The 20,772-nt window shown below is 40.5% G+C and overlaps 1 protein-coding gene and 1 long non-coding RNA gene across 3 annotated transcripts in view; one reads left to right on the forward strand and one right to left on the reverse strand.

Annotated features, from left to right (window-relative positions):
* LOC136045281 (uncharacterized) overlaps window positions 1-17,007 on the reverse strand; it is a 193,923-nt gene extending 176,916 nt beyond the window's left edge. The window contains exons 1-2 of the long non-coding RNA XR_010621889.1: window positions 16,605-17,007; window positions 12,697-12,769 (exon numbers count right to left, since the gene is read on the reverse strand). This is a non-coding gene — a long non-coding RNA (uncharacterized LOC136045281). The remainder of the gene's footprint in view (window positions 1-12,696; window positions 12,770-16,604) is intronic.
* UNC93A (unc-93 homolog A) lies at window positions 15-19,673 on the forward strand. 2 transcript variants are annotated; one of them, XM_065731088.1, is made up of 10 exons: window positions 15-206; window positions 773-832; window positions 3,310-3,515; window positions 5,396-5,577; window positions 6,342-6,571; window positions 9,495-9,620; window positions 12,339-12,556; window positions 13,670-13,805; window positions 15,141-15,272; window positions 19,368-19,673. In XM_065731088.1, the coding sequence occupies exons 3-10, from the start codon at window positions 3,429-3,431 to the stop codon at window positions 19,631-19,633; spliced, it is 1,377 nt and encodes a 458-aa protein (XP_065587160.1). In that variant the 5' UTR covers window positions 15-206; window positions 773-832; window positions 3,310-3,428; the 3' UTR covers window positions 19,634-19,673. The 2 variants fall into 2 exon arrangements, with proteins under 2 accessions (XP_065587160.1, XP_065587153.1); XM_065731081.1 differs by having other exon boundaries at window positions 3,315-3,515.
* The last annotated feature ends 1,099 nt before the right edge of the window (window positions 19,674-20,772 follow it).

Consider the following 20,772-nt stretch of genomic DNA (forward strand, 5'->3'; position numbering starts at 1 on the left):
TGCTGTAAAGTTAGACCAATCAGCCATGATCTCCTGTGGCACCTGCAAACTGTGAAAGATTTTTCCTAATTGGATCACTTAAGGTTGCCCCATGCTTTAACAACATGGTTTACAGGTACTCCACTCTTTGGAGGAGTAATTTCTGTCCTCAGGACACTCACTGCTACAGGCCATGAAGAGTGTCTTCTGTTTGATATGCTCATAAGGTGAGTGTTCAGGATGATGGTAGCTTAGTCTAAGGAGGGTCCTGACTGCCCCCCAAAAGTCTCTTGTAAGAGAGCTCATGGCTCTTGTGTCTAACAGACTGGATTAAATAGCAGCAGCATGGGACTGACCAGCTGGTTAGAGTGCTAACCAGGTAGTCTTCTGTAACTCGCTCAGTATGTCCATGCAATCTGCTGGCTTTGCCACCTTTAAGGGCTCCAGCACAAGTCAATATACCAAGGGCTTTTCCATAACGCTACAGCTCAGGACAATAGGCTCTGCCCTAGTGCTTCCCTCTAGGGCATCTACAGTGCCTTCACCATGGAAAAGAGCCAGGAACTGGACTCATTTCTCCAGGTGGGAATACACAGTCTGTCTCCACTCTCCTCACCCTTGGAGGTATCCAAGGGCAAGCTCTTGTCCTCTGCAGCTCCTGCTCCTTGTCAGCTCCTTAGAGACCAGTGTCACTTATGGCAGCTGCAAGCAGCTCTTGCAACACTTGCCCATGCTGCGTGGGTGGCCACACCATTGTCTGGGCAGCATATAAAAAGACTCATCCTTTCTACAGGTAGGCTCAAGGGACAAGAAACTAATCAATTAACAGCCTCTCAAGACAAAGAAAACCACAGTGAGTATTCTGGGCTTCAGGTTGCTGTCATTAAAATAATTGCTTAAACAATATATCTAACCAGCAAAGACTAAATAGGGAAATGATAGATAATTATGAAATTAAAAAACACAAGAGATTAGCCTCCAGTGCTACAATCTTTTAAACAAAGTGTGCCCTCATTTACATTCAGGAAATGAAGACAGGAGAATAAACACAATGGTTGAGGGACAGAGTCATGAATTTAACTAGCCTGCTCTATTGCCTACACTTGTGGTCACAGTCCATGAGATATTTCAGTTTGGTGACTGCAGTCTCCGATGCAAAAGCTAAGCCTGAGCACAACTCCTAAGGCTCACTTACTCTCTGTTAGATGAACATAAAGAATGAAAGAGGTGTCAAGGGTGATGCACAGCAGGCCTGCTAGAGACACTGCTGCCTGGTACCAAAGGAAGAGCTCCTCGCCCTTATCAGATTCCTCAGTAGAAACTTTGCACATTCCTAGGGAGAGGCTCAGCAGCAGGCAGCTGGATAACCAAAGCACAAGGCAAGGGAGATGGAACAGGCATAAATGTCTTTGATCACTGAGAGGCAAAAAAAAAAAGAAAACTCAAACTCACCATCCCCCAAATGCTTTCTAACATTGTGCTGCTAAGAGGACATGACAGAACTGAGTTCAGAATACCCCCGGAACAAAAGTGCTGATCAGATATCCTATCTAACACTGCATTTTAAAAATAATGTCAAGTTAATGTTTGTTTTTCTTTCTCTTTTTATTTTTAAAGCTGAGTTGTCATTATTGCAAATGCCAAGATAGATAGAGCACTGAAAAAAAAAGGCTTTTAGAACTGAATATGCTTTGCACTATCCTTGGTTCCTGCATCTGCAAGAGCGGGTCAAAATTATGCTTTAGCTTAGGATAAGTATTCTTCTTATATTTTCTCATTTCCTTTTTCAGTATTTTTCAACCTGTGACCTCAATCCCCTAGAATTTTGTAGACTAATTCTAAGGGGTCCGAAAAAGGAAAAAACATGTTCTCACCAGGTATAACTATATTATGCAGAGATCTGGACTGGAAGACATTAAGGGTCTATAAACCTAAAAAACATGAAATCAGGAGGCCAAAGTAGCACCAGTTTGGTTTATAAGCCTAGTAGAGGATTACAAACACTACAAAACAGGAGTTGTATTTTACATGCTGAGTATGGCCTTCTAAAATAAAAAGCCAGTATTTCACTATCTAGACTTGAAATGTGGAAGTACCATTAACAAAAGAGAATTAAAAGATTATGTTTGCTGCATTGTTTCATTTCAGGAGATTATAAGACAAAAGGGGAAAATGAAAAGGCACACATTGGAATTTTCTCCAAAGCAGAAACTAACTGTGACCTCTTTAACGTATTAAATGAATTAATGATCTACATCTTCCACCCCTCACCCTCGTGGTTCCCTCTGGGAAGCAAAATTGTGCCATCTAGTGGGATTTAGACCAAGCTTCAACTTGCATTCTAGCCAAACCCTGTGAACACCCTACAGATCACCATCAGTCAAACAGGCTCGTGGTACATCATGAGTCTTGGATTGTGGGTCCCATTTTGCTCCTGGTTTAAAATCCAACCCCTACAAAAGCTACAGGAATCATCATTTAAAGGTGATCTGCTCACCCTTCCTGGCTTAGGAGCAGGAGAACCTGGTGTCTGGGAGTGGAATATCCATATTGTGTCTCAGGACCCACAGGGTGGCTACTGTATCACTGACAAACAGAAAACAGAGAGAAGAGGGTAAAATGGGAGACCTTTTCACCCCTCGAGGCAGGCAGCATTGGGAAGATTAAATATATCCTACAAAGACTGCTATTTTCCAGGTGACAGAGAAAGGGAAAGGAAGTTGTTTTTTCATTTATTAGCTAGATTTCTTTTTGACTTCTGAATTGATAGAGAAAAATGATTTTCATAAGCATGACTTGGTAAATTTGAAATGTCAAATCCATGGGTTTCCCCCTGTGGACAAAGAAGTTCTCAATTTGCCTGGCAGCCAGCAGCCACGATACACTGCACAGATATAGAGAGCTGCTGTACACAGATGAGACTTGATTAAAAAAACTATTCCTTTTCCCTGAAATCTTTTGTAACCTTAGTTAAGCAATAGGCCTAACATAGATTTCTACATGATCTTTTAATCTTTGCCCTTTATGGATTAGTGTTATCTTTATGCTAGACAGGCATCTCAGTGCAGTTTTTTTTCTTCTGTGCTACTGATAGTGGAAAACCCTATCATGTATGACTACAACACTAAACTCAAAGTACTGCAAATAACTTATATACCTGAGTATCAAAGTCAAATCTAATAAAACTTGATAGATTTCCCTCGGGAGCACACTTTATTGCCTCAGTCAAAACAGGTGAATGAGTAACAACTCCATAAGGAGTTTTAGTATCAGAAAAAGTAAAGTTCATTGGACAATCTTCAAATAATTAACAACTCTTTCCTCTACAAGCACAGCAAGAAGTGATCTTTCCAAACAAAACAGAAGCTGTTTTTCTCGATCTCAAAGCATCCCCTGGAATAGTTGTATCAACTCTGTGCACTGGGAGACCTTGTCTTATTTGAATCAACATGGAAAGGAATCTTAAAAATGTATTGGTCATCTCTTTTGGATTTTTACTTCTCTTCACTGCTTATGGAGGGCTCCAGAGTCTACAGGTAAGTGGAGCATCTTCAAGTAGCTGGCAGAGAGCTGGCCTGTAAATGCATCTGCCCAAGGGGTAGCATGAAATCCTTCAGTCTTTCCATACCTTCTATGAGGAAAGCATTTATATAGATAGATAGATAGATACTTATTACATAGATATAGAAATTTTTATGAGATAGGTTAAGACATTGAAATGGCATGGGTTAGTATCCCTCACCCAGGTCCATAGCATCTACTAAACAGAATTTTCTAGTACTTCTTCGTCAGTTACTTGCATCAGTGTACTTTTTTAGCTCCACAAAAGCTGTTTGAATGAAAACTAAGTTTTTCTGAGATATTTCTCTGCGAACAAATTAATTTTATGGAAAAGCTTTTGGTTTTGGAATACTTCTTAATTGCTATAATTCCATTATTATTATTAAAATACAGCAATATTAAATAACAGAAATATAGATTCTTAACTCATCAAATAATGTAAGCATGAAATAATACTATAACTTCTGGCTTTATGATACAAATAGTAATTAAAGAAACCTATTTTATATGAAAGGCAGACCACAGCTTATACTGAAATGAACATCTTAAAACACAGTGCAGAGATAGGATTTAAGAGCAACTTGAACACAATATACCGTACATCAGAGCTGGCTTGCTTAGCATAGCTAAAAAAGACTGAGGGGATGCTGTTGGTTTCTACAAATACTTCAAGACAGCTAAAGACAAGGAGAAGCTTTTAAAACTAGAAGACAGTTGGCTTTATTTTCCAACCAGTGCAGGAACATGATTGTTTTAAAGATGAAATTAAACATTACTATTAAGGATTTTTTGTTTTGTTTCCCAAATGTGATAGTTATCTGCAGTAACAAGGGGCTAAAATCTCAGAGAAGGTCCCTCCTATCTCTGTACATTCACCTCTTCTCCCTTCTCAGACCAGTTTCTGTTTTCTAATACTGTTGAATTCCAAGCTCAGGGAAGACCTAAAAATTGAGGTGTTAGGAATTGGGAAGACTATCAAGAGTGGCAATGATAAACCTCAGCACCAGCATCTGAAACTACACATGTTCAGGTTAAGCATTGCAACATCAGTGTACCCTGTCCTGAAACAGGGAGTGCTGCTGAGTTAGAAAGCAAACCTGTTCTCTCTCCATTTTATTTTGCTGGCTAAAGAGAACTTTCTGTGACACAATCAAAATGTTATTTTATTGCACTGTAGTCTGCAGGTGAGGAACTGAAAACAAGCAATATTTATTTCAATGTTTCTCTCATCCACTCCCAGAGAAACTCTTAACAATTAAGTAAATCATGTGATTTTGAAAGCCTGGCTCCACATTTTTGGAGGCTGTAGCTAACAAAAACAGACATTTGAATTCTGTGATCAGAAAGTCTCTTTGCCTGTTGACAAAACAATTGTTCCAGTCTCCGAATACTTTGATACTGTTCAACAAAGAAAATTCCTTCCTCACCTCTCTGTCCTGATGGATGACAAATTTAGACTACATCAGACGCACAGTTTAAACTAAAAAATTTTTCACTGTTGCTAAGTCTGCCCTTGCAACACAGCACTAAGGATATTCTTGCTTGGGACAAAACCAAAACAAGATTATCTTTCATTCAGCTTCTTTTCAATGACAAACTCGAATTACATAAATAATCTACAATTAGATTTACCTAAGTTTTGCACCTGAGTAATCCTCAGCTGGTTCAGTACTATATCTTCTAAAAGGGGTTATCACTGAGAAAACAACAAACACAGAGTCCTCTGGGGAAAGGACTTGATAACACCCAGGCCCAGCTTCTACCTCTCCGTTTCTGCCCAAAGCCACCCTCTGTACATCACAGTGGCGTACACGTGTGATAAAATCTGTCTCAACCATTGCTTTTGTCTATGCAGAGCAGTCTCAACTCTGAGGAAGGTCTGGGTGTTGCTTCCCTAAGCGTCCTCTATGCAGCTCTTATCATCTCATCCATGTTTCTCCCTCCAATTCTCATCAAGAAGCTGGGCTGTAAGTGGACCATTGCAGGCTCCATGTGCTGCTACATCGCCTTCTCCCTTGGGAACTTCTATGCTAGCTGGTACTAGTATCCAGTTTAAATACTTGAACCCACTCTACTGCATCTGGGCTAGACAACAGTGAGGGCGGAGTTCTCTTTTATTGCAACCCCCCATGCTACCCCCATTTTGTGGATTTGAACATTAAGTGCAAAAGGCATTATCTAAAGGAAGAGGGATAAATAAATCCAGTAACAGGTAGAGCAGAAGTAAGAAGATGAAAAAAGCCAGAACGAATATGCTCATCTCCACACCAGAAGCTGCTTCTCTAGCTCCTGTGTGCTACAGAGATTTCCTTTTGAGAAATAAAAATAAAATCAGAAGTTTCTTTAAAATTCCAAATAACTAGTTGATGTGTTTTTGAAAGGATTGAAGAGAAGTCTGGCACTGTGAGCAGAGAAAGTGAGTTCCTACCTTGCCCTTTTAGAAATGGGTGAACAATTTACTTCTGCTCTCCAGTAACAGTGGATGCAACTCCACAGTAGAGTTAAGTTGTTGTGATCCTTCTTCTGAGGAGCAGGTGCAATGTAATTCTCAATTACAAGGGGATCGAGCACATGGGCACAGAGTCAGCTAGCCTAGACTTAGCTCCTAGATACAGCTGGGGTGCTTTCAGATCCTAAGACTTGTAAGATTGGCCCCTTCTGGATTTCACATAATAGATTTGCTGAATCATATACAGGATAAATCTATTTCTTTGATGTCTATTTTTTGCCTCTGGATCTTTGGGCAAATGATTATTATGCTAATGGACGATAATTCTGCTAAATAAAGTGTTCTTTGGCAGGTACACACTAATTCCTACCTCTGTGATCCTGGGCTTAGGAGGAGCACCACTCTGGTCTGCCAAATGCACTTACCTCACCATTGCTGGCAATTCATATGCTGAGAAAGCAGGAAAAATTGGGAAAGACATTATCAACCAATACTTTGGGGTCTTCTTTTTGATATTTCAGTCCTCCGGAATCTGGGGAAATCTTATTTCATCCCTGATACTTAGCCAATCTTCCAACAAAGGTAAAATATATTTTAAAACTTGGCACTTCTACTATATACATGTGCTAGTTTTAGATGATTGAAGAGTAGATTTCTGTACTTGAGCTAGTGACCCTCAATTCCCATCATAATCAGTGAAAACAAGCACTTCAGATCTGAATAAGCTCATCTGAAGCAGATCTGCTAAATTGCTCCAGAAACGTCTATTTTCTATCAACACTTCATCAACTATAAAGACAGTTCAGACATCTAGCTCAAAAATACATGTCTATTGAATTCCTCTTACACCTCTAAACCACAGATAAGCCGCTGGCAGTGTCAGTCTTCCAGATCTGACTTAAAGTGGATTAAAACAAAAGACAAAGCACTGGAGCAACCTTTTCACAAAGCCTCTAGTACTGAATTAGTTTGCTGTTAAACACTCATGGTTAGTCAAGCTGGTGTTGGTGCTTACCAAAAATTAGGCCTTTCCAGAATTGTCAAGAAGAAACAGAAATAGCTGTTGGCAGGAATCTGCATGCCAGGACTACTTCAGCACATTTCAGGCTCAGACAGCAGATGTTTATGTAGTTCGAAGAAATCACTCAACAGCACTGCCCTCATTTCCCATGCTTGTAATTGGCATAAGCTTTAAACAGGCAGTTGTGAAGAAAAATTAATACTTGGACACCACCTTAGAGATTCAGAGCACTACTGTGTATTATTTTTATTGCAATCTCCCAGGCATTCACTGTACTGTCAAATTCAGAGCAGGATGGATATGGAAGGAGCTTTCCACACACCCTGCTTCACTGAATAGCAAGGAGCTCACTCTCTTCCTGGGCTGTTACATTGTATGTTCTCTGTGGGGTATTCAAATTGGTGTTAAGTTAAACCCAAGCATCAGAGAATTGGCATCAGGATTTAATCTTTGAATCCTTAGGTTTATAGCAAGATGGTTGTGATAATTATGGAGAATCAGGCATCTTCTAAACCTAAACACCATCAAAGCAGAATGCTAAAGGACTTTATCACTTGCAGCAGAGCCCTGCTGACCTGATTACTGAGCCACATGACATCTCAGGAGGGACCAGCTGCTCTGATTTCATTTGCCGGGCAAATGATTTGGTGCAGCTGTGGGGTCTGCTAAACATTTAGCTCTCCCTTGCCTTACACTACACGTCAGGTTAAGTGATGTTAATAAAAAGATTAAAATATTGTCCATCTTGTAAATCTCCCATACTTTTACATCTGAGGGTGTTCCTTGAACTCCAAAGAAACTCTAACTTTTACTTACTTTTTATCAGTTATATGGGATTTCAGGAAAGGCTGCTCTCCTGGGAGCTGTGCAATGACCAGCTTTCAAAGCCAAAGGGCGTGTATGTCTCAGGGACAAGCGGCCATGCCACAAGCCATACTTCCCTGCTGTGCTTTGTCAGCAGAAGGGAACTTGTGGCTGGGGGTAAGGGTCTCCAGGCACTCAGATCCTTGTCTCTCCTCTGACAGTGTAGCAAAGGTACCTACTACCTGTTCTACTCACTTAAAATGTGCTCAGAATTTCACAGAGCAGTAAGATACAGTATTAGTATACAGCATTAACGTACTACCTGCATCACTGAACCCAGAAACAGCAAGGCAAGCTGTTCCATGATGGAATACTATTACAAGAGACAGAAATCAATGTAAATTAAAAGAGTTAGCCTTTCTTGTTCATCAATGTTGCAGACTCATTGCCAGAACAAAGCAAACTCTTCCTTGCAGCTATCATGCTGCTAACTGTGTGTGCATCTTCATCTCCAGATTATACATGAACAGATTTAAAAAGATTTCTTGATTTACACAATTTTGTGCTTTACAAGTGTGAGCTACAATTTGTACATGGTAACTTGGTTAAGGGTCTGCTCATCCAAACCTTGTAGCAATAGCCACTGAGCATAATAAGCGAATTATCTTTTTTTGTGTTTTCATCTATATTGAACCTAAAGTTGTTTCTGAAAGTAAGTGAACAGCTACTTCACACTGCAGCAGTGTTGACTGGAAGCAATGGGGAAAAGCATGCTAAATGTTGTTACTCAACTGAAAAGGTGTAACTCAGCTGAAAACTTACAGGCTAAGTCTTGTTTAAGGAATCAGTCAAGGTACATTGTACTGCTCTTCACTATGCTTGGACCAATGAAAAAATCTGCAACAAAAATATTGAAATGTGTTTTTTTAATCATTCTTTCTCACTGCAGAGCTTATTCACACACACACTTTGGGTCAGTGTTTTGCCTTTACAAATAGGGTCCTAAAGGAAGTGGGTACAGTGTCATGGGGACACACAGGGTGTGTAGAAACGTGTGTGTGTGCAGCTTTGGCACAAGCCCAGCACAGGGCTGAAGGGATTAAACAAAGCAAAGGTCTTACTCCAAACCCTGCCACACTGTTATGGTTTTAAATATGCTCTCAAATTGTAATAAAACCAGTAATAAATTAATAAAGCCAGGAAAAGGCAGTTTCTGGGAAGACTGCATTAATGGATAATCATCATTTGAATTCCTATAACATACACAGAAATTACCTGGAAAGGGACAGTGTGCTCTGCTGTAAGAACAGTTTAGCACTGCTGTAAACTGAAAGACGTTTATTGCAGTGTATTATGATTAGAAGGTACAGATAAACAGTGGAACTTCAAATAATGCAAACTGAGATTAGAGACAGACGTAAGATTCTGGCTTTAGTCTATGCCTCCATGTAACCATCGATTCTGTGTTCAGCCTTGAGCAACTGTTTCCATTAAACCAATTTTGTGTGTGTGTGTTAAGCTTGGATTCTGAAGTTAACATCTCTGATGGGAAGGATTTGAAACCATGACTAGGCACTGAGTGTTGGATTTGCTTTTCATTACATCCTTATATATAGCCTGCATTCATCTGACCTTGTTTCTATCTTGCCTTTCTTTTCTTTTTGGTTCTTACTGAATTAGTGGAAATCTCAGAAGAAAACCTGGCATGCTGTGGGGCATATGATTGCATAAGCAATACTACTAACACCACTGCCTTGGCAGAACCCTCTGAGTCCTTAGTCTACACTCTGCTAGGGGTCTACACTGGTAAGTAATGCACAGTCATTAATGAATAGCACTGATGAGAAATTTACTATTTCTGAAACAAAGAACGATTTTATGGATTAAGTTTTCAACTTCTTTCTTCAACCCAATTCTCTAGAAGGAAATAAGATAGTGAGAGCTGTAAACTACTCCTTCCTAAAACATTTCAAATGCTGCATCCCACTGCCACATGATTTTTTACTAAAAGAGCTAGACTCTTCACCTGGATTAAAGCTGATTCAGACTGGAATTGAAAGTATGCTTACGCTGCAATTTGAGGAATACACGAGCTCATCCAATTATGCAAGAGTTTTAAATCCACCATTTTTAGTGTCAGTGATTGGACTAGATGATCTTAGTAATCTCTTCCAATCTTAATGATTCTATGACTCTACCTGAACTCGCCAGCCACCTACAGATGCCAATCAGAACAGACAGGAGTGTTCTACCTCCTGTACCACAGTTTAGAGTGATAACTGTACTGTACTTAGAGGTGGATGTGAACCACAGCTCCTAGGACATGCAGTCACTCAGGGGGAGGTTTTTGGATCCCTGCTGAGATTTTACAACTTCAGTCAACTCTCAGCTGTGATGCTTAAATTATAATGCCTCTATGAGAAAATCAGAGATAAAAAGCAGCAGTAGGTGAATTGGCACATCTCTCATTTAGCAACTACGGCTGCTATCGACCTTTCTTGCATAAGGCTAGAAAGAAATCAAAGACAGAGAAGATTGATGCCATCAAAAACTGCAGTGACAAAAATAGGTATGTAAAAACTCAATCAGCAACATTTTGTAGCAATGAAGAAAGGTCAAAATGCATCTGGGTCAGAACCGTTTCATCTCTAAATAAAGGAGAAATATTATAGCAAGGCAGAATGTGGCTTTACCTCTGTTAAAATGTCTTAGCAGTCTTTGCACACAGATACACTCTCAGTGCTGAGACAGGTGCACAGAATTTGTCGTACACTAAAGTGGAGAGTATGCAGTCCAGCCAGACCCAACACTTACCAGGCAAGTCCTCCACAGCAAACCCTCCCTCCTGTCCAAACCTCCACTCCTCTGAGATGAGGAAACAAATGGTATTACCCCATTTCCATTCCAGAGGGAGCTGGAGCTGATGCCTTTTTGTTAAAGGCAGGTTTGACTCTCAAGTTTAAATGTAAATGTGATGACTAACATATACAGCAGTCCCTTAGGGCTTGCTCATGCAAAATGAATGCAACCGTGCTGTCTACTGACCTTGTGTCAGTAGGATTTCATTTTTCTTTTAAGCTTTTAATAAAAGATATGTCTTTTCCTACCTCAAGGGAAAGAAAATAACTAAATATTTCATTTACAGACATTTTTTAAATGTCTCCCCAGCTTGGTTGCTGAGTACACATTTTGCCTGCTTAGGTGGAGCCAATAATAGATAAGCCTCTTGCTCATTTTGTGGATGTTTCTTTTTATGTTCATACCAATCACTATTAAGCCATGCAGTTACTTGTCTCCTGTAATCACTCTTGATTCATTTAACATATTTGTTAGAATATGTGTCCTGCAAATGCAAATGTCCTGTTCTCCTAAGTCTTGCCATCAGCCCATGCACACCAATGAACACATGGCAGAATATACGCCACTGTAATTTTAAAGTCCAGCTACAGTGGAGAACATAATTTCATTCTAGGAAACATAGGTGAGAAATAATAAATGATTATGAAATGTAGTGATTTTCTGTAAATCTGCTAATTTATTTTGGCATTAGAAGTTCATAGAAAAGAGGATAAATGCACAGAAGCACATCAAACAGGTCATGTGGATGAGAAAAGATGCTCAGTAACTCCACTTGTTTCCATGGATGGGTTTCTATTCTACATCAGTAAGAGAGGAAACACAGTCATACCTTTTATCTGTCAGAAACTGGTTGCCAGTTTTTGTCTTCTTGGGTTTTATGAGACACAAATATGCTTTTGATAACATCAACAAAATTGTCGTGAATCACTCCATAAGCAGTGACTGTAAACTGATGCACACATGACCATTTTTACTAACTACCCTATATATTCTATGTTCTTTCTGATAAGAAATTGTAGGTTCAAAGCTGTAACGCATCTTTTCAAGAGCACAGTTGTTCACCATCATCTTTAAAATAGCACTTATTCTGTACTCAAAGCACTGCTCAGAGCTGATTTAAAAAAAACAACACACACACACACACACCAAAAAAATGGCTATATATACTGGGATCCAAGACAGCAGTTCTAGCACTGTATTTTTCTTTCCATATATTGGAAGGCAGATCCACCCCCAGCCATGAGTGCCTCGGCCCTGAAAGTGAATACTCCTCTCTTGTGTTGATTTAAAGCCTTTTGATAGATGCAGAGGGAGCACTCTTTGGTCAGCTCCCTGTCCCCCTGACCCCTGCCCTGCCCGGGAAGGGTGAGCCATCACCCTCGGTGGCCGTGCAGCTGGCCTGGCGGCTGTCACAACAGGCAAGTCACAGCTAGGCAGAGAGGATTTGCAAGGTGTTCAGCTGTATGAAGAAGATGTGAGCGTAGATCAGGCCTCCTTGTTTACACAGAAATGGCCTTTACTCTGAAGCGGAATCAGATTCATCTGCCAAAACATCCCATGCAGAGCTAAGCACTAAGTCAGAACAATAACAGTAACAAGCGATTTCCCATCCTTCTTCCAGCATTCCTCATTTTTTTTCATGAACTTTTTGTTTTGTTTTTGCAGCTAGTGGTGTGCTAGCTGTGTTGCTGATTATTATATTTCTGGACCAGATCAAATCTGACCAAGCAGAGACTGAGAAAGAAATACAAAAGACACCATCATTTTGGTCTACGTTCCTAGCAACTTTCCAGCATCTTAAAGATAAAAGACAGTGTCTTCTAATCCCTCTGACAATGTACAGTGGGTTTGAACAGGGATTTCTTGCTGGTGACTACACAAAGGTGTGGATTACAATGAACATTTGTTTCTGTCTAATTGTGCTTTGTGCCTTTGTGTCCTACTAATTGCATCTGATCTATATTTACTTGTTAAATGAAGATGTTTTCAGCGGTGATTTGTGGTTAGCTAAATAACTGCTTACCTCTACTTGAATGAACTCTGAGTGACATCTTCCAATGGGATAAGCCAGTGGTAAATATGTCCCTTGGAACAGCCTAAAAAAAAAGCACATTGGAGAGCTTAACTAATCATAGAGGCCACAGCAGAGAGTTACAGATTCAAACTCTTCACTTCGTTGTAAATAACAAAGTGGGAGAAAAGCCAGAAGTCCACAAAGCTTTTCTATCTTCCTTCCTTCTGGTTTCCCTAGAGTTTTTATAAGTGCAAGTCAGCACACATACCACATATTTTATTGTGAGAACCCTTACGGTAAGAGGGCAATCCCTCAACATTGCTGGCTGAAAGCCTTCACATTAAAATGATCAAAACCACCACTGCTCCTCCTCCTTCACTCTACAAACCTGGACACACTGCAGGTGTATTCTTACATATTTGTTGAGAAAGTTTCCAAAGAAATGGAGCAAAGTTCCTGAGCTGATTATTTGACACTCAAGCTTTCAAAACTAGCATATAGGCAGACAGAAGCGTGCACCTGCTGCTGTGTCTGAATGGAGTGAGAGGGGCACTCCATGGCCACGTCCATTGGCTGGCTGCATGCTCTTATAAGTGAGGTCCTCTTTGCTTCCTGGGAGCTGCTCAGTAATGACCATAGCACCAATTGTCATATTTCAGATTTAGATATATGATGGCAAGGGCAGAAAACTCCTAGTGTCACTGCCAGGAGTTTTATTTGCATGGTTAGCAGTGCTCCAGTTTCTTCCCCTCCTTGTTACTGCTGCTTGCATGGCATCAGTCTGACTGGGAAATGGGTTAGGAATATTACTGCTTAAGTCCAACAATGTCAGAACTCAGAGATTTGTCAGCAAACTCTGTAGCTGTGCTCCTTTGACCTTGTCTGTGTTGGCTGTTTACTAAATACTCACGATAAGACCCTTGAACCATAGCTGCATATTTTCACTAAAGCCAATGTGTCACCACTGTCTCCTCTCTTGCAGGCTTACGTGACTTGTGCCCTGGGGATTCATTATGTTGGTTACGTGATGATCTGCTTTTCAGCTGTGAATTCCCTCTGTTCTCTGCTCTTTGGAAAGATCTCTCAGTTCACGGGTAGAAAACTTCTATTTGCATTAGGTATGCGAAGGTCACTCGAAGGACTACTCCCCCCATATAATACATCAAATCCAGCGCTCAATCCCTTGGAATGCGGGACAAAGTGAGAGCTCCCTGTCAGCTAGCAATGAAAAGCAATGTGGAGGCAAACCTAACTCATGAGAAGAGAGGCAGCACAGCTAACCACTGTGCTCAAGTCACTCTTATGTCACTTTACTGGTGGTGTAGTTCACCCTGCTTTTGAGGATACCGTCTACTCAGAAAATGTCCCACAGCTTTGAAGCTTTATAGCTACAGTGCAATGGGTAATAAATGATCCTACAATACAGACTGCAGATGTTGAGGTCTACACTGAACCTGCAAAGGATTTCTCCATTGCCACACCTTTTATGAAACAAAACCAACTGAGAATCTAGTAACTGAGAACCTAGCTCTCCCGCTCCAGAGAACAAATTCTGGGGAACAATGGAGCAACAAGGACAGAAAAACACCAAGAAATATTTCTTTTCTGTCCCAGGATCCACTGAAGTATCCATACCAAGGCATATTGATACCTCTCTTTCATCACACAGGCCTATATTGTTCTGTGTTATCAGAAACATCACTGACTGAATTAATGTGCATTACTAGATGAATTTCCTCCACAGGAGTTTTTAAACCTGAGCAAGAAAGAAGAAATTTAGAGTTCATTACACTATCATCACTAAATCATCTGTGATTCTTCTATAGGTGTCAGAGTGAAACTCATTTTAGATGTAAAAAAAACAACAAAGCCCACCCAACAATAGCTTAATATAAAAAAAATCAGCATTCATAATGCAAGGCCTCTGAAACTCTCAGGTGAGTTTCCTACTCTTTGTACTCAGACTACAAAGCTGCACCAGTGACAGGGACTAATCAGTTACCCATTTACATGCTACTCTTAAGAAGACAGCAGACCCTCAGGACATTCTTAATTGTCTTCCTTAGCCCTGAAAGGAAATCTAGGACTATTTAATCAGAGCAGAACAGTGCTTTCTCTCCCCTGCCACATGCCTTGCATTTGGATTGTGAGGCTTTCAGCAGCCCCTTCTGCTGTGTGACAATTCTGGTCCCCTAGGATAACAGCCACATCAGCTCCCAGGATCCCTCAGTTTAGGACACTGCTCAGAATTATTAACAGAAGACTGTTAAAGGATTGCATTATCTTGTATTTCATGCAATATCGACTCAGTCAGCACAAATCTCAATGAACCAGAAAGATTTTCGGATTGCCTTGTGCTTTAGTTGGGGGAAGAATTTTAAAATGTATCTACCACAATCTCTCCTGCATACAATAGCATTTATATTTCTCTTGTTTTTTTTCTAAACTGACAGCCACAGTTACGAACACTGCCTGTATAATAGCACTACTGCTGTGGAAACCTCATTCTAACCAGCTTGTTGTGTTTTTCATATTCCCTGCTCTCTGGGGCTTATCGGATGCCATTTGGCAGACACAAACTAATGGTAAGTCTTGGTGACAATGAAATGAATTCTCCTGAGATACAAAAATCTCCATGTTTATATTTATAAGCAATCTGGATTAGGACGTGAATAATAATTACAATGAGTTAAAGACAGTGACTAAAAGACATATATTAGCTTTTTAGAGACTAGAGTAAATAAGAAGTTGGGAATGAGAAAGGAGAATAATTATTAAATATTTTTTCCAAGATGAAGAGAGATTGCAAAAGACAATAACAGGTATTCAGAATAAATATTCTGGAGGAATGTACTTCACAGAAAAATTAGAAGATTCAGAATAATATAAACAAATATAAATATAAATAAATAAATAAATATAAATATAAATATAATATAAATAAATATAAAGATTCAGAATAATATAAAATTATATAAATAAAATAAAATATAAATAATAAAATATATAAATATAATATAAATTATAAAATATAATATGAAATATAAATACAAATATAAAACATATAGTTTGTCTCTTGTAAAAAAAAAATACTGAAAAAATCAACTCAAATCTGAGCAACAAAAGAGGCAGTAAATTGGCTTTTAGTAGTTATTAGAAAAAAAAAAGGGAAAAAACCACAGGCAGCAACATTATGCAACCACATCAATCTACGATCCATGCATTTTTGATTTGCTCCATTTAAAAATCATAATCAAATGTGATAAGGTACTAAAAGGCAACAAAAAGGAGCAGAGTCATGAGAGACTTCCATGTGAAGGAAGAACAATGAACTAGAATGCTTCAGCATGGACAAGTGGTAAGTAAGGAAAGCAGTCACTGAGATCATGAACAATACAGGAAAGGTGATTAGAAAATGACTTATTCACTATTTCCCTCAATAAAAGAACAAGTGGCACCAAATAGCGCGATCCTGTAGCAGGTTTCTTAGAAAATGAAGGAAATGCTTTTTTTGAAAAATACATAATCAAATTGTGGTGTTTGTTGCCAAAGGATTTACAAGAGCCCAAAAATGTAAATGGTCTTAAGTTGGCATTACATCATTTCAGGGGGAAATGTTCTTGGGGGTTACTAAGCCTGGTGGTACAAAGGAAATTTAAAACTCAGAAAGACCATGTGCCTTTGACTGTCAGACTCAGTAGTGGAAAGATGATTCCATACTTGCCTTATTTCTTACACTCTCACCCTATGAGTTCATTACTGCAAGGCTATGTTTGTACTTCTCGTCTGAGGCATGATAGATGTCTTTATAATCTTCTATGATCATCTGCTTTGTGATACAATGAAATTATTAAACCCAGTATGATACATAGTACAGATGCTGATAGAAACTTCTGTAAGGGTTCACTTATACTTACCTTTTATCAAATGTAGAGGAAGTGCTCTTCTACAGGCTGAAGACAGATTACAAAATGCTGGAGAGGGCAAGAAAAAGCCATAGTTTCTGATGACTTGAAATTCTGCTAAAGACTGTCAGTCAGTCTTTTTAAATCAGTGCCATAGCCTGTGTCCACAAGATACTGTTAAATGCTCTCCCACTTCCTCTTGTACTTTCTTATTTCACAGATACTGTTTTCTCCATCTCAAATTCATGTTTGGCAGATACTGTAGGAATACGTAGGTGACAGAACTAGCTCACTTGGGCTCATGTCTGCCTGTGCATCGGAGCCTCCCTTTTTCTCATCCCTCTGGTTGCTTCAGTAGGTGATTCAATGATTTTGCTCCCTGGATAAATCAGTATGTTTCCCCTAGAGAGCAGAGGGAAATGACCATAGTCCTTTGCCTGGCACTTACAGCAGCTCCTTTCCAGCACTCCTAGAGTCTCCTCCACAAATAAGGAAGTGACCAGTCAGAACAGTCTGTCCTTCCAGCAGTTCCAGGTCATATCACTTAGAACAGAGCTGTTACATACGTCAAGCAACAGACTCTCAGCTTCTCTGATCTCAACCCACAGCCTTGTGCTTTTGGTACAATTGTAAGTCAGTAAGGTTTATAAAGGGAGAGAGCATCAGTGATGATTTGCACTCTCTGAATTAAAGCTGTTAATTCATGTCCTGCTTCTCCTGCCAGCTGTCTCCCTGGCTGTCCACCTCTCTCCTTCCCAACACTTGAAAATCATCCTTCAGAATCTTACGTTTCCCACTATGATGAAGGATCTTCCCACAGTTCTTGTCTTCTGATACTTGACTTCTCTGAGGACATCTCAGTGTGGTTCCTGCATACCTGAGGAAGGGGCACCTGATGCCCTCATTAGAAGAAAGGGGTAGGTACAGTGGGCTTCAATGTCAGAGATGGAGGCTGGAAGATAGTGCAGCTCCTAATGCCCACATAGTGCACAACTTGTGTAGCTAGTAAGCTCTGCAATGCTGTGACAAGTCTGACCTCTATTTACAGTACTGTCATGGGTCACCCACAGTCCCAGGCTCCTGCTGGATACTTATAAAAACTTCAGATTTGTTGATAAGTGGGGGAAAGAAAAAGAAAAAAAAAAAAAGGCATAAGTGAAGAAAAAAAAAGAAAAAAAAAAAAAGGCATATTCCCTTATGTTTGCACAGTATCTTTTTTTGTCACCTTTTACAGTTATTCTGCAGCTCCCAGTAACAAAATGCACAGAATTTGCATTGTCACAGTGATAATAGGAAATTGTGCAGTGACATTGCTCTATAATGCTGCATCCCAGAACAAGATCAGCAGTTTGAAATACCTGTTTGGGACAGAATCTTTTCATCACTTTTACAGAGGGAAAGCAGCATTAACTTGTATGAGAAATTCCTGACTCCAAAGGCTATGAGGTGGGACTAAGGCCTCTAAAATAGCATTAGGGAGTAAGGTCTGTGGTGCTTCCTTAGGCAAACTCCCATGAATGCTTCTTCCGTTTCAGCAGACTAACCACTGAATAAATACAATATCATTGTGTCGCACACTTCAGGCATTTTATGGTAATCAGAGTTGGTTTATTTTGGCCTGTTGTACATAGTTAATGCTAGAGTTCCCCCTAGAGGTATAAATGCAAACAATGGATGAGTCATTTCATCTTTCTAAAGTTTCCTAATACGTTTGTGTACGTGTGCACTCTGTTTTCAGTTGAAAGCTGCTTCATTTCAGTGCGTACTTCCCTCTCTTATCTAAACAGAGCACAGTTCTGTTATCACCTTCCTGGCAATAAATGCACTTCAGGGACAACAACTGCACAGCACAAATCTGCAGTAGACTGCAGTAAAATAGAGCTCTCTCCAACATGACACATGCCTTTAGAAAGGATGTTAACCAGTCTGAAAAGTTTATAAACCTGGACAAAAAATGTACTCTTGCAGTACTATTTCATATCCATGCCTATCAGCAACAGAAGAAGGGGAAGAGGCTGTAGAAGTAGGAAAGCAGGCAACAGTAAGACTAATGATTTCCATGAAAGTAAGGCTCTATGGCTGCCAACAAGAATTCAGGCTTAGCAGTGCATGCACTCAGACAGCCCAGTGGGCCCTTCCACAGCTCAGCAGCATTGGCGACAAAGACCCAGAATTTTAGAGAACTTTGTACTCTTTGTCTCTTGGCTGAATATGCTTATGTGAAATATATGTGTTGTTAGATACTGAAATGAATGAGAAAAGTCAAGGTTAATCACAGTTATCTCATGGCTCCTTTATCACCATAGATACTAGCTCAGCACCCAGAGGAAAGTGAGCCCTCTGCCCTTCCCTGGGTTCTCCCTCAGTAGGACCTGGAGGCAGGAATCCCTGCCTGAATCCCAGATATGGGTGTGCAGCTGTCCAAACTCAGCAGGAGTTTTCCAGTGAATACAAAAGTGTGTAAGGACTTGCCTACAAAACTTCCCCCTTTCTGGCCAATAATTAAAAAAAACCTTCACTTTGACAGCATACATACTTTCTTCCTCTCATTTTCTTTCCCTTTTTTCCTGTTATTTGATTTCTTTGGCCATTTTTGCTGTTATTTAACTTACTACAATTCATATGAGTGCAAAAATATTCTACAATAAGGTTTGTACTTTCTTTTGTCATTTAAAAGGGAGAGTTTATTTTCCCTGACATGGCTTATTTGTCCCTGTTGCAGAAAATACATAGCTCCAAACGTAACCTTCACAAGCTTTGTCTCCTTGTTTTCAGGTCTTTATGGTGTTTTATTTGAGAAACACACGGAGGCTGCCTTTGCAAATTACCGTCTCTGGGAGTCATGTGGATTTGTCATTGCCTTTGGTTATAGCACCACACTGCGAGTCTACATCAAGCTGTACATCTTACTGGCTGTACTTATGTTGTCTATGGTGACATATGGAGTGGTTGAGTACTTGGAAGCTAAGAGATCACCTGGGATACCTGCTGCTACAGAAAAGAAAAATGTGGGACCTCACACTGAGGAAACACGTATCTAACCCATCAGGGTGAGAGTAAGCAAGTCCATCTCCTATAGGCAGGCCCTGCAGAAAACTTTTCCAGTGTGTACTGTCTCAAGATGAAAGGTAAAGAAACAGATCTTCAGGCTAAAATAATACAAATGCCTTAGGAGTACAAATTTCTTTTGACATTTCAGCCTTTTAAAGGAAGATTTTCTGACTTCAGACTTTCATATAATGAAATGCCCCTTTTTAACTTTATTAATAAAGTCTTAACAAGTGTATACTCTTAAAACCCTGGTTTTTTCTTATTTGTGGGTTAGACCTGGTACCACTTTACATCCCAAAGCTGAAAAACCCACGTGCACCATCAGAAGATGGCAGCCACTGGAGTTGCTCACCTGGTTATAGGGAATACAATACAACGGCTCCAGTGATCTACGATCGTGGAACCACTACTTATTAATAAAGACTGGACTTGCTCTCATCCTATCTGTTTTAAATGTCTGCTGTGAATAGCATTCTGCTAGAAGCTGGCTGTGTCTATAGTTTGTACCAGAACATCACTGTCAGGCAGCAAATAGGTGGCAGGCAGCCCGTGCATTATAGGCTCCAGATGGTGCTAAGACAGTCAACTTCATGTAATTAACACTGATGCGTTAATAGCTTCCACCGTAACGGGATGAAAGCCTGGGAGGGGGGAGGGAAGGGGGTGCGGCAGGACGTGCCTCCGACATGGCGCTGGGGCCGCCGCCCGCCCTCCTTCATTGCCAAGCAACGGCCGCCGGCCGCGCCGCTTCCCGCTCACTCGAGCGCCTGCAGCGGGAGCGGCTCTGGTGGGGCTGAAGGCGGCAGAGGTACGTGCGGGGCGGCGGGCCCGGGAAGGAGTGCAGCGCAGGGGGCACTGCCAGGCCTCAGCACTTCTACTCGGTCAGACACAGCGTGCACCTGCTCAGCCTTGCCCCTGTGCTGCGAGTCAGGGAGCATGCTCTTGTTGCAGGTAGCTGTGCTTCAGCCCACACCTGCTGCTCATAAGGGGCTAAGCAGTGTAGACGGTGAAGGTGGATTGGCAGGCATCCTTTCTGGCCTTGCAGTATGTGGGTGCTTGCTGGACAGAAATAAGACCTAAAGGAACGATTATGAAGGCTGCTTTTGAAACAGAATCCCAAGGCAGGCGA

Source organism: Cyrtonyx montezumae, unplaced genomic scaffold, assembly GCF_038088225.1.
Source record: "Cyrtonyx montezumae isolate F1298 unplaced genomic scaffold, pur_monq_1.0 scaffold_0, whole genome shotgun sequence".
In the NCBI taxonomy this organism is placed as follows: domain Eukaryota; kingdom Metazoa; phylum Chordata; class Aves; order Galliformes; family Odontophoridae; genus Cyrtonyx; species Cyrtonyx montezumae.